The sequence below is a fragment of the Sturnus vulgaris genome, chromosome 16 (genome assembly GCF_052056855.1).
Source record: "Sturnus vulgaris isolate bStuVul1 chromosome 16, bStuVul1.hap1, whole genome shotgun sequence".
Taxonomy (NCBI): domain Eukaryota; kingdom Metazoa; phylum Chordata; class Aves; order Passeriformes; family Sturnidae; genus Sturnus; species Sturnus vulgaris.
Genome location: NC_142258.1, coordinates 8822383 through 8835874, shown reverse-complemented (window position 1 = coordinate 8835874; position 13492 = coordinate 8822383). Strand labels below are relative to the sequence as shown.

Genomic DNA, 13492 nt, shown 5'->3' with positions numbered 1-13492 from the left:
GGCTAATACCTTTTAAGAAAATTTGACCCTACCTGGAGGAGTATCATCCACCTCCCATATGTCTATATTAGATGCTTAAACATTTTTTTTTAAATTTTCTCCTCAGTGTATAATAGAGACCTACACTGACATTATAAACCTCACCAGCCTTCCTAAACATGCAGCAGAGTTGGTTTTTTTCTTTCTGGAATCTGCTTACTTTTTTCACCAAACACCTCTAGTTTGCCTGTAAGGATTTTTGCCCCTCTGTTCTTGATAGACCAGTTAGCTCTGCTTAATCACAAACAAAATCAGATGGTTTATCACAATGAAGCAGCAAGTTGGCAGCTTTACCATAAAAGGAAAAAAAGCCATGTTCCCCCACTCACTTACTGCTTCTTTACATTTGTTAATAACTGCACTGCCTAAAGGGGACATTTCTGTACAGTGCTGCTGAGGACACAGTAAACAGATGGCTTCTCACAGCAGCCTCCTTTTCTAAGACCTTGGGAACTGTGTTTCCCTCCCATACCTCCAAGTAACAACCAGGTTGTTTGTTTTTCCATTTTTAACTCAAGCTAGCATAAAAGTGGCTCCACAGAAAATAATCCCCTTGAATCTGCAGAAAGCTGTAATATATCTTCTCCATGATGATTTACTGCCAGAAAACTTAATAAAGGCTTAACCAACCACACAAAAACTTTGTTGCTACTTCTACATAACATAACTTTTCACGTTTGTGTTGTCTATCACTTATTTTTTGTTTCTGCAGGGAAGATGACAGAAGGCAGCAGAATTACTCCTCCTCACTGTCTCAGCTTCACCATCACTGGAAGCTGGCAGTGCTGCAGGAAGGGTCACCCACCCACCTCTGGCTCCTCTTCCCTGGCCTGCACTGCCTCCTCCTTGCTGCTGTGACATTCACAGACCTCACTGTGCCCCACCAGGGGGGCCCCACTTCAGCACAGCAGGAACCAGGGATGGCTTTCACCTGGAGCAGATTTGCACCATGGCTGCATGAAGAATCCTGCTGGCAGTGCAAGAGTTGGGATGGGGATCGACCCTCTGCATGGAGCTGCTTCATCCCAAACACAGGAGAGAGCAGAGGGTGCAGGAGCAGGGGGAAATGTTTCATGATTTCAGTCTCCAAGTGCAGCAGTAATCATCTATAGCTGTCTCTAAACACAGCCAGGAGGGCTCAGCTCACTGTGGTAACTCCTGGGGACACGCACACACAAATGCTTTTGTAGAATTCTCAGTCTTTGAGAGTATCATTCTGGCTGGAAATGAGCATCCACAGCTGTGCCTGGGCAATGATGAAACTGCTTTAGTGACATGGTAATCAGCAGATTCAACAAGACACCCAGCACTCCTGGCTGAGCATGAGACAGCATGACTGTGATTTGCAAAAGGGTTTTAGGTGCTCACAACCACTAGAAACAAGTGGAAATTTTATCTTTGCCCAGCCAACATCTTTGATAATTCCTGTGATCTGTGAGATGTCGGCTTTTCTGCATATTTGGAAGAAAGTCTGATTATCTGATTGCTGCTAGCTGTGGCTGTTTTTCTCAGAACAGCTTTGATGGGAGTTAAACATCAATACATTAACCAAGTAAGTCTCTGAAGCAGAGGAGGAATGCAGTGTGCACAGCTCTTGTTTTCTGCTGGAGGTTTGTGCCAACACAGGGGAGGGTGAGAATGTGGAGGGCTGTGATTCCCAGCTGATGAACCCGCAGTAGGACAGGGATCTGCAGACACAGAGGCTTGGTTCACCAAGAGATAAAGGATCCCTGAGACATCTGAACAAGCTGCTTGCTCTGGGCCAAGTGGCCCTGGTCATGAAATGCCAGAATATAATTCCTCAGCCTCATGAATCTAAGACATATTTTACTTTGGCAAGCACAAACTATGCAAGTTTCCAGATAAGGAGCAGTACTGACTTTTCACAGGGAAAACATTTAGTGCTCTGATCCATGTTTATGAGTAAGAACTTTTGTTTATAATCCATTTGGAAATCTGCTCACACCCCCCCTGTAGCTCTCAGTGCCTATATGTGTTGTGTGCTCACACAGAACCGTGTTGACGCCCACTTTCACCACTCCAACGTGAACAGAATTTTGGCTGAATAACCAGAGTTATTTTGAGGGTTGGTTTAGTTTTATGCACAAAACACGAGTAGGTTTTTACAAACAAAAGCACAGCTTTAAAGGCAGCTGGGGCCCTCTTCAGAGATGGAGAAACTCCAAGATGACATGTGCAAGTAAAACGTGGGTGTCCTGTGCTGGGAGCTCTGGTGGTTCCATTGCTGGCTGCCGTGCCAGCTGTGCGTGGTTGGGCTGGGAAGCAGTGAAAGAGCATCCTCTTAAAGTTCAGCTGATCACCTACTCCCTCCTTGTTCCTTTCTACTTGCTCTCCCCCTCCTCTCTGCTGCCTGGAAGAATTGCAGTGGGGGCACATGAATAATGAGGAGTAACTACCCAAAAGCTAGTAGGGCCAGGAAATTATTCTGAGCACCAGAAGAAGTGAATTGATAAGAGCCTGCAATCTTGCTGCCTCTTCCCTCCAGCGCCCAGTCAGAGATGCACAGCTGAACCCATGCTGTTCTAAGTCAGTTAATGGCCACAGTGAGGGCAAACCAGCTCCAGTGACTTCCCACTGCTCAGGGGAATGTGCTGGGAGAAACAGGAGACAGTCAGAGAGAGAAGGAGTGGGAGACATCCCTGTGCTGCTTGGATCAGGCTCATCTGTGCTGAGACTAGTTTCACTTTAGGCAGAAAACTCATGTATTGTCAGGAAAAGACAATTCTGTTTCTGCATAGGCTGCAGTCATATATTTTTTTCCTTTCCTTTCCTATAAGGTATCTTATAGCCCTTTTCTTTTTTTTCCCCCACCTCATTTCTAGAGACAAGTACAGTACCCTGCACAACTGCTGATGCTCTGCAGGAACCAGGAGCTTCTTCCAGATCTCCCCTCAAGGCTTGCTGCTTAGATAAAGGATCAGAGGGAGGAATGGCTTCAGGGCCTGGACAGTGCTGGATGCAGAGCACAGGCTTCAGGAGGGAAGCTGGAGCACAGATATGTGACTGTGGCTTAGTGGGATGACCTTCTGCCAAGTAAGTTTTTTATAACTATATCACATAGTGTGTAGGAAGGTCTGTTTTCAGGATATTTTTGTTGCTTTATTGGTCCTCCTCTGCTGCGCTGTAGCTCTGCCTTCTGAGATGCACTTAAATAAAATAATTGAAATAGTTCCAGAAAAGAAATGTCATATAAGCCATAGGAAGAAAAAAAGTCCTAATCCTGGGAAGCCCTAAACTTTAGGGCCAAGCCTCTGAATCTTGCTGAGCCACAGTTGGCAGTCAGAATTTCTTAGGGTCAGGGTCCTTATGAGGGCATGTAAACTTTAAAGTGCTTTGTAGAGCTCCTGGTTTCCTGTAGCACCCAAGGCTGATGTGAGAAGGCACCCGGTCATGCCCTATACTCTGGAGGTGTTTCAGCCTCCTATATCCATCACTTTAGTTTTTCATCCTAAATGATGGTTTTCCTTGCAACAAAATTCTCTCAGTCTGTCAGAAGTGACTGCAGGAGGAGGAGAGCATTGTGAATTTTGGGGGTTTGTTTGCACCCCTTGGGGCCTGAATACTTTACCACTGCTCATGCCATCCCTGCTGGAAAACAGAGCACATCTCAACTCAGGGTTCAAAACATGAGGCTGTAGGGGAAGTAGCCCCAAAACACTGTTTGAATCTGCTTTGCTGGGGGGAGAGAGCAGCAATGCTGACAGATCCAGCAGCGCTCACAGCTAACTTTGGAATAGTCTCCACTAGTGGAGAGGGAGCATTTTCCATGCCCGTATTTGCCAAAACTATTTGCGTGACTTTGAAACCTTCCCACATGCCTCGACACAGATGGGTGAAAGGATTGTTTTTCCTTTTTGAGTCACAGCGTTTGTGGACTGCTGTTCCTGCCAAAGAATTCCTCTGAAACTTCTAGAAAGGCAGTCCTGCTCTCTGTGAGAGCTCTTTGCTGGCAGGGTGTTTGCAGCAGCCCACGAGGAGCTCCCAGGTGTTTGCAGCAACCCATGGGGAGCTCCCAGGTGTCCCATGAGGAGCTCCCAGGTGTTTATGCCCAGCCCATGGGGAGCTCCCAGGTGTTTATGCTCAGCCCATGAGGAGCTCCCAGGTGTTTCTCCCCCCAGGGCAGGGCTGCTCCCAGGCTGTCCTACCTTGCAGCATGCTCCTGTAGGCCGTGTCAGCAATGGCATAGATGTGTGGTGGCATCTCGTGCCTCTTCTTGCCCTTGTACATGTCGATGATCTTCTCTGAGTAGATGGGCAGCTGCTTGTAGGGGTTGATCACAACGCAGAAGAGACCCGAGTAAGTCTGCAAGGGAATTCAAATAAAAGCTGGGCTTAACATCACAGGCCATGTCCAGGCTGGGACACACGGGCATGGGCTGCATGAACCAATGGGGTTTGAGTGAGCAGTGCTCTTTGTGCTCTGCCCAGGGTAACAAATGGAGCAGAGACTTTCTGAATCTTTGTGTATGGGTGGTTTGCAAGTGCACAAATCATTACTTCTAATAAGTGAGCTGCTGGGAAGTAGGTGAATTTATCAATCTGTAGAAACACTGTGACACATGATCTAATACATGTCTGAGCTCTTTAACTTCAGTTATTTTCAGTACATAATCCATACCCTTACCACACATAAGGGTATGGTAACAACTGCAATAATTAATATTTCTTTATTTGTGTATTTTCTTATCAGATTATTATATAAATATCTGCTCAGGTAGGCATCAAATTTTGTATGCTGAGTTCCTAGGTAAGAAGCTTGGATTGATGTTTGAAGGCTTTTTTTAAAAAAAGCTTCTATGAACACCATGTAACACTGATGATTGATTAGAGTCCTTAAATTAAATTGCCCAGATTCCAAATAGATGCCTTGAGAGACTAACCATGCTTTCACAGCATGACTATTTCTGCAGGAAACTTAAGGAAAATTCTGGTTTATTTAGAATTCAATGGAGGTATGAATATAAAAATATATACATAAAGAAATAAGAATATTGGCTGCCAGCTGATTGGTATTCTTCCGTGATTTCTTTGGTTTGTTTGTTTTTTAAATTTTTAAAATTTTTCCTTTATTTCTAAATATTCTAGGTATTGACCTGGACCAGAAATAATACCATAAGCTAATAGATGAGGAGACATATTTCACAGTCACTAAAGGTAAGAAATTTGCAAAGGGTATTGAATTTAAAAAGAAAATTTAACCCCCCAAAATAAAAACAACCAAACCACCCAAGTTATGAGATCATAATGGCAGGAGTATTGTGATATTTAAACTGGCCTATGGGAAAAGAAAGAAATTATGGAACTGTGCTGCTTCTGACATAGGCAGAAGTGATTCGTTTGGTGTTAAAAAAAAATAAATTATTATTATTGATTTGATGTAGTTGCTGTGTGTGAAGGAGAGCTCTGTGGGGTGCAGCTGGCACCCCCAGGCTGTGTCCCAGCAGGGCTGGAGCTGTCCCTGCTCCCCCAGGGACACCGGGAGGCTCCGGCTTTGGGATTTCCCTTTCCTGACCATAATAGGCAAGGGCCCAGGGCACAGCCCGAGCACTTTATATGGCATTGTGCACCCGGGGCACAGCCTCTGCCAGCTGCGGGCTGCTGCTCCAGCTGTGCAGCAACAGCTGGGCTGCTCCGGGGGCTGGTGGGCACCCACAGCCCAAGAAAACCCAGCTCCAACCCCCACGGGTTCTCAGCATCCCAGGCTGAACCTCTCGGTGTGGAAGGGCTGGGTTTTCACTGACATGGGACGTCAGAATGACACTGTGCTGCTCATGCCAAAATGAATTTTGGTGTGGCCAGGATAACACACTTGAAAAGTGACAGTTTTACCCTAGAATGGCCACCAAGGCCCTTATGGAAAGGATAGCAAGACATTTTTTAATAGTATAAATAGATTTACTGTACAAACTTGACTAATCATCCCCACCCAAGTAAAAAAATTAGGAGAGGAAATAAAGGAAATTATTTAGGCTTCCCTTCCCTGACATTTTCAGGCATTTCCTGACTTGCCACATGCAGGGCTGTTTGCACACTTAGCACACACCTTTAAAGAGCTAATTTTGAGGCACAAGAAGCAGCCTATTAAGGCAGAGCAAAAGCTGGAGCTGATGACATTCAGGAATCCTCATTTCTAACGGGGCTGTGAGTAACACGATCCTGTCACCTCAGGAAATTTAATGAAGCCCTCTTATTTTGGCTGATCATAGCTCCAGGTGTCTGCTTTGCAAGGATTTAGGGAAGTTAGATTAATACAGATGATGTTCTGGCATGGCCAAGTGTGTGATTGAAAGTGGGGGCACTGAAGCTTCCATGCCTTAAATCCTTGTCCCTGGGGCACAGCCTGTCTAGAGAGGGGCTGAATCTCTCCCAGAGGGTCTGGAACATAATCTGAAATAATCTGAAATATCTTAGGGATGCTTCATGGGTGTGCTGAGCTTGTGCATCCCTCAGACAGCTGCTGCTGCTGGGTTTTTACAAGAGACTGGCACAAATACACATCTGCATTGTAAATATCTAGGTTTGGGCAGAAGAGCCCAACTCAGTTCCATTATGCATATTTAGCTTTATGTACCAAAGAGAACATTTTTCACTGTAAAATGAAGACTGAACAAGTAGTGCCTATGAATACCACAAGCAATTTGATTCTTCTCTCAAATCCACTGAAGTTGCATTGCTGTGTTTTTCATGCTTATATAATAATTTTTGATGTAATTTGTGTGTGGATAAAGCAGATTCTTCTTGTTCTGAGCAATGTGAAACATGAGTTAGTGGCTCATGTTTCTTCTTGCCCTTCTATCTTAATTATCTATGATGAAGTAAGAGGCCAGGGTGTTTCTTCAGTGTGCAGTCACCCTGTAAATTTCTGCACTGAAACTTTTTATTTATTAATATTTGATGTAAATGCAAGTGGGAGATGATTTCTTTTTCCAGCTGGATTGATTATTTTTCTTTAGCAGATTTGGGAATCCCCATTTGCGTCAGTGATGCTCTGGAGAGAAAAATGTTGAGGTGTTGAATGTGTGGGACTCCAAGGGATGCAAATTAGGCAACACAAGGAGATGGTGGGTGAGACTCAAATTCTCTTTAGAGGCCCCCTCTGTTTTTAAAAAAGGTATGACAGCATCTCGTAGGGCAGCACTGTGTGAAGCTGGGCAGTTTCAAGCAGGTTTTGCTAACTGAAAATACAAATAACTTGTTGCACAAGTCAAATTAATGTCTTTGAAACTCTTACCATCTTAAAATCTAGTCTCTTGAGAAAGAAAACTTAATTTCAGGTGCACTTCCATTTTTGCCTCCGTGAAAAACTCTTTGATTTCTAATAGCATTATCCATTCTTGGAAATTAATTTCCTCTTTCTGTAGAAAGTGAAAATTCCATAAAGTAAACATAATGGAAACCTTGGAACAGCTATGCAGAGCATTGCTGAGAACAACAAAGAAATACCCAGTCCCTCATTTAATTCCACTAATGTTCTACTAATTTTATTTCTTGCAACAATGCAGAACACTTTCAGAAAAAGTCTATTTTAATAATTAAGGCTTCATGTTCTGATATTAAGGCACATGGGTCCACACGTTCACCTGCAAACTTTAAATCCAATAAACTCAAATAAAGAGAAGATGGCAAGTCTAGCTTCTTTCAGGAGCTTGATAATGTGCATTTTAGTACATTCCTGAAGGAAAGATATTGAACTTAACTCTTTGAAGTTACACATAACAAGTAAGTAAAGTAAAAGTAAGTCAGTAAAATTTTCATAGATTGAAACTGTAGATAACTTTTCTGCAGCACAGCAGAGGGATCCTTCATGTAAAATCAAAGATAACAGCTAAATTCCTTGTAAAAGTTTTGGGCTTTCCTACTGTGCTGTTTGCTAACTGTTGATGTGGGTAGATTACAGGGTTATCCATGTCAAAATATTCTTGTGTTAATGTACTTGTGAGGACTGAAAGAATAACCTTTACTTACGTGACTCATGAGAATATAACTCACACGAACATAGAGAAATTATAATTTGTCCAGGTTTGTCTGATCTGTAACTTGATCATCTTGAGGGACAAAAAGGTTTAGTGGATGCATGACTTTGCTTCTGTTACACACTGGTACCTGCAAGTACTCTTGCCTGAATTCCAGTGGGTTTGTCCCTTTATCCACACATAAGGTTTAACTCCAGCACCACCAAACCAGAACTTTTCAGCTGCCTTTCAGTGGGAGTTTTGCCTGAGAAAAACTGCATCATTTCCCTTTTCTGTATGCCCTTTTTACAAGTTACTGGAAAATTGTTTAGGCTTACATTGAATTAATTTAAAAGTCCCTCTCATTTTTTGCCCCCAACAACAGCACTCAGATTTTGGTCACCTATCAGAGTACTTTCGGAATCCGTAAATTTTGTGGAAGAAACCTTCATATGTTTTAATTTAGACAAGTAAAGGTGAAATTATCAAAGAAGCAGGAGACTCATGGGGAATGAAGTGAATTTAAGACCTGTTTGTGTTAGGATGGCATTGCTGGGGTTAGTACTTGCATGGCAGTGTTACACAAGGCCAGTATCCCAGACAGTGCCTGGGATGCCCTCGCTGCCAGTGAGCCATGGGCACATGCAACAGGAAATGCTCTGCCTGAGTTTGGGTCTACTCACATAAATTAGACCTGAGAAGTATCTCTCCCTCAGATTGTGCAGCACAGAAGCTTCATTGAGGCAAGTCAGCTCTGCCATGTCCTCCACTTTGGAGAACTTGGGAGGGTTCATCTTCTGGATGTCATCCTTGCTCAGTGTCACTTTCTTTCCATTTTCTGCCAGTTCAACTACCACCTCATCCCCTTTCTCTTCCTTGATACTTGCTGCTTCAAATCCATGTTTCTCTGATGGAATCCAAACCAGTTTTTTTGCTGACCAGTCAGCCTGAGCAAGTGGGTTGTTGATGAAGTTTTTGTCCACAAAGAGGAATTTCTCATCATCGCTGAGAGGTTTTTGAGCCATTTTGACTCAGCAGACACCTGTTGAGGAAGCAAAATATTCTGCTTTAAAGGGATAAAGGAAGGCAAATGTGGAGACATTCCAGACAAAACACATTTGTCAAATCTGCCCTGCAGTAGGTCCAAAGCACTACAGGTCCTGTGTCATAGCTGACATTTCCATGTGGATACTTTATGCCTGTGCAATGAGACTGTCAGAACTGCACCAGGAGCACCAGCTGAGCACCTTCCTGCAGCCTCAGCTCTTGCCCACCACAAAGTTAATTGAATTTAGACAAATACAGAATTTCCCATCACCCAAATGCTGTTGGGTGCATAGTGAAATATCAGTGCAATAATGAAATAAATAGTAGAAGAATGGTTCCCAGGCTGTATTCGAGCAAGGACAGAAATGAACCTTTCTTGCAAAGGACTATTTCCAATCACTTAATACCATCTCATTTGGAGAAGAATAAGATTAAGATAAGGTCAACAGAAAAAGCAGGAAAAAACTTCAATACTGCTGGTGAAGGAGGAGTAATTTAGAGTTAGCCCCTCCTCATGGGTCAGACAGTAGGAGCTGATCATTAATGAAGGGAAAACGTCTATCAAATGAGAGAGACAAGAAATGAAATAAGGCTGGAGATTGCCTCAGCTAAAAGATACTCTGAACCATGATGCTCAGACTGGAAGGATGATGCCTCTGTGTCATGAGTCACAGGGATAAAGCAGCTGGATGTATATGCCCCATAGGTGAGAGCCAGGGGAGAGTGCAGGCTGCTCTGCACCGTGCTGAGACAGGAGGCAGCTGCTCTCCTGCTCTGGCCACTGAGTACACAGAGGATTTGTGGTTTGCTCCAGGGCAGGAAGAGTGTGCTGGCTGGGAAACCTGCTGTGCAGTGGAGAGAGAGGAGAGCTGGGGAGGAGCTACAAAGAGTGTGTGCCCAAGAAAAACATCTCTGGGAGACAGAGGCTGTTTCGTTTCCTTATTGAGAATGAATTTAATATTTACATCCAAACAAGCATGAATCTGGAGGGAGCTTGACTGACTGCTAAAGATGTCAGCAATCAACCCAAAAGCAGGACAGTATTTGTAAAGACCAAGCTCTGTGGTATGTACCCAAATGGACACCCTGTGCTCTGCGAGTATCAGAGCTTGCTTTTCAAATATTTGTCCCTGAAGCCTTCCCACAGATTAAGGATTTTTTGCAAGGCCACATTTTCTGAGGGGTCTGAGAAGGAAATATGGATCATGCAGAAGATGACATAAAGCTTAAAAACAAAACTAAGATTTTTAGAGGTGCCTAAGAAGGTTAGATGATAACCCACTGAAATCCAGTGGAAATTAGATGCCTCAGCTCTTTAAACTCCCTCGACAACTGTTTTGTCTTTAAAATAAAAAAAAAATAAAAAAAAAAGGCATCTAAATGTGCTTGTTCTAGAGCCTTGACTGGAAATCCCAAAGAGGAAAATTTGCCCAGATAATCCATAAACATTCAATGTGTGAGTGACATCCTGTGCACTGGCACTGGCCCCTGAGCAGTGCTCCCACTGCCCAGGCTCTGTGAGGGAGCATCTGTAGGATGTGGCCCTCTGCTCGCTCCCAGGAGATTCTTGGAAGAGAGCAAGAGGAAACTATTTGACCTCTGTGTGGATTAAGGCAGAAAATTCTCCCTGGCTGCCAAGAGGGCTGGTAGAGCTGCACAGTTCCAATAATGGAGATGGTATTTTCTGCAGCTCAGCTCTCCAGCTGGCGGCTGCAGGGGAAGCTGCTGCACAGGGAGCCATGGAATCACTGCCCCTGCACAGGGATCCATGGAATCACTGCCCCATCCCAGGGATCCATGGAATCACTGCCCCATCCCAGGGGAGCCATGGAATCACTGCCCCATCCCAGGGAGTCATGGAATCACTGCCCCATCCCAGGGAGCCATGGAATCACTGCCCCATCCCAGGGAGCCATGGAATCACTGCCCCATCCCAGGCAGCCATGGAATCACTGCCCCTGCACAGGGAGCCATGGAATCACTGCCCCATCCCAGGGAGCCATGGAATCACTGCCCCATCCCAGAGATTCATGGAATCACTGCCCCATCCCAGGGGAGCCATGGAATCACTGCCCCATCCCAGAGGAACCATGGAATCACTGCCCCATCCCAGAGATTCATGGAATCACTGCCCCTGCACAGGGAGCCATGGAATCACTGCCCCATCCCAGAGGAACCATGGAATCACTGCCCCATCCCAGAGATTCATGGAATCACTGCCCCTGCACAGGGATCCATGGAATCACTGCCCCATCCCAGGGAGCCATGGAATCACTGCCCCATCCCAGGGAGCCATGGAATCACTGCCCCTGCACAGGGATCCATGGAAGCAGTGCTCCCAGGGCACGGGGCTCAGGGAGCAGCAGGAGCTCCCTGGCCTCTCCCACTGGTGTGGCTGCAGGCAAGGCACACTCTCCACCCCACTGCCCCAGCAGCAGGGAGGAACTGCTGTGGAGACAGGGATTTCAGCCCATGCCTTGCCCACAGGATAGCTATGTGGCCATGCTGGAGCATCAGAAAGGTTGGATAGTGCTGCCTGTGGCCAAATGCCAGGTGACAGCACTTTTATGTCAATAGGAATTAGGTACTGCTGTCAGAAGCACCAAAAGTGAGACTGAACTGCAGAGCTGAGCTTCATGGGGTCAAATCCTGCTATTCTGAGGCTGCCCACAGACAATGATGATGGAAATCAAACTGCCAAATCATCCTGACCCTCCACCTCAAAAACCCCACCCCAGCTAAAACTGTTGGTCTGTTAAAAAACATGTCACAGTGGGACATTGCAGAGATTTGCCTGTTCTCTTGCACAAGGACCAAGGAAAAGTTCCTTTCTTTGTTACGTGCTAAGTCAAAAACATCTTCCACAGATTCTAGCACAAAACTGAGAGCTGGTCTGTCTGTATTTGACTACATTCTCCAGTTCTTCCTGTATGTACAAAGCAAGGTGCAGAAAGTTTTAAATTCAATCTTTTTCAAATCAAGATCCATTTGGAAGGTATAAAAGGTGGAATGAACTGTAGAACTTGGAAATACAGGTTCTTATTCCCTAGATCCAAACATTAGGATTAGTTTGAATATGGTAAGAATAGATCCCCTACAAGAACTAGTGGATGGACAGTGTGAGCTGGATCCCAGAACTCCTTGGAAACACAATGAGGAGAAAACATGGGTTTATGTGAAAATAACTTTTCATGAGTGAACCTCTGGAATCTAAGGATAAGGTTTCAGCAGCTTCTGACTATTACTGCAGTAAAAAAGGAAATGCAGTTATGAAGTGTGGATTAATGGCTATTAACAACTGAATTTATTTATTAATGTGCACTATTCATGTTCATTATAAAGGAAGGTCTTCCATTTGAATGGATGGGAAAAAATATAAGCTTCACAAACTGAACTAAATTTGTCCTAGTGAGGACTAATGAGCTGTTAATGAGATGCTGAAGCTTTCTGATTAAAGATTGGCACTACAGCTTCTGGTCCATCTCTGATCAAGACTGCACTGCACAGGGCAGTATGTGATTGGTACTGGGGAAATGGGCCAGGGGGAAAGACTCCTTACTGCCTGCTGAGAACATTCCCTGGGAAGGCAAAATTGACCCTTTAGCCAGTTCCTGGGTTTCACCCATAGGACTGGCTGGGAGAAATGGAGACCCCTCTCCATGTGCAAGAGGTGGTAGGAGGTTCTCATCCATTAAGCCCAAATCATGTACAAGAATATACACTTTATACCCAGAGGTGAATTATCCTCAGGATGGGAGGAGGAAAAGCAATCACAAAAATACTATTGATATGAAGTTTCTTGCCTTAGAATTGTGCCAAATTACACCTAACCTGATCCATTTATTGTACTTGTCTAACATGCAAACATGCATGGATCCTTCTACAGCTCACTCTGTTTCTCAGTCTGCTGTCCCACTATGGAGATATCTGGCCAATCTTCACTGTCTTTTCCCTTTTCATGTTAATGACAGAAGCTGAATGCTGTCTTTATAACTAGTTTATCCTGAGTATATTATTTCAAGGATGAAATATAAATATTCCCAGGAAGTGTACTTTAATTAAAAGGTTATTGGCCACGCAGAATTGCCTTCTGAGTCAGAGCTCGGAGGGACTGCTTTTCTCTTGAGGAAAAGATAAAAGACACTTCTCCCTTCCTCTGCAGGACGTGCATGTCATTATAAAGCCTTATCACATCTGTACAGGGAATAATTAGTGTAACAAAGGAACTTTTAAGCAATTATTTTCAAAAACCAAGTCCTGCTGTCATGAGTAGTTTTTGATGGCAGAGTGTAGCAGTAACCTGCTCTTGACTCAAACTGCATTTCTTGGGCTACAGTAATTCTTGACTAGGATCTTTCCAGTTTCCTATCTTTTACTTTTCCAGTACTCAACTGCATCATCCAACTGAGCACCGCCTGGAAAAAAAGATAATCA

The 13492-nt window shown here is 44.3% G+C and overlaps 1 protein-coding gene across 4 annotated transcripts in view; it reads right to left on the bottom strand.

The window, feature by feature from the left end:
- Positions 1 to 13492, bottom strand: part of MYH11 (myosin heavy chain 11) — a 55209-nt gene that overhangs the window by 39664 nt on the left and 2053 nt on the right. For all 4 annotated transcript variants that reach the window (XM_014895225.2, XM_088174421.1, XM_014895207.2 and 1 more), the window contains exons 2-3: positions 8695 to 9053; positions 4206 to 4362 (exon numbers count right to left, since the gene is read on the bottom strand). In XM_014895225.2, coding sequence (XP_014750711.1) covers positions 4206 to 4362; positions 8695 to 9036 — 499 coding nt within the window. In that variant the 5' untranslated portion in view covers positions 9037 to 9053. The remainder of the gene's footprint in view (positions 1 to 4205; positions 4363 to 8694; positions 9054 to 13492) is intronic.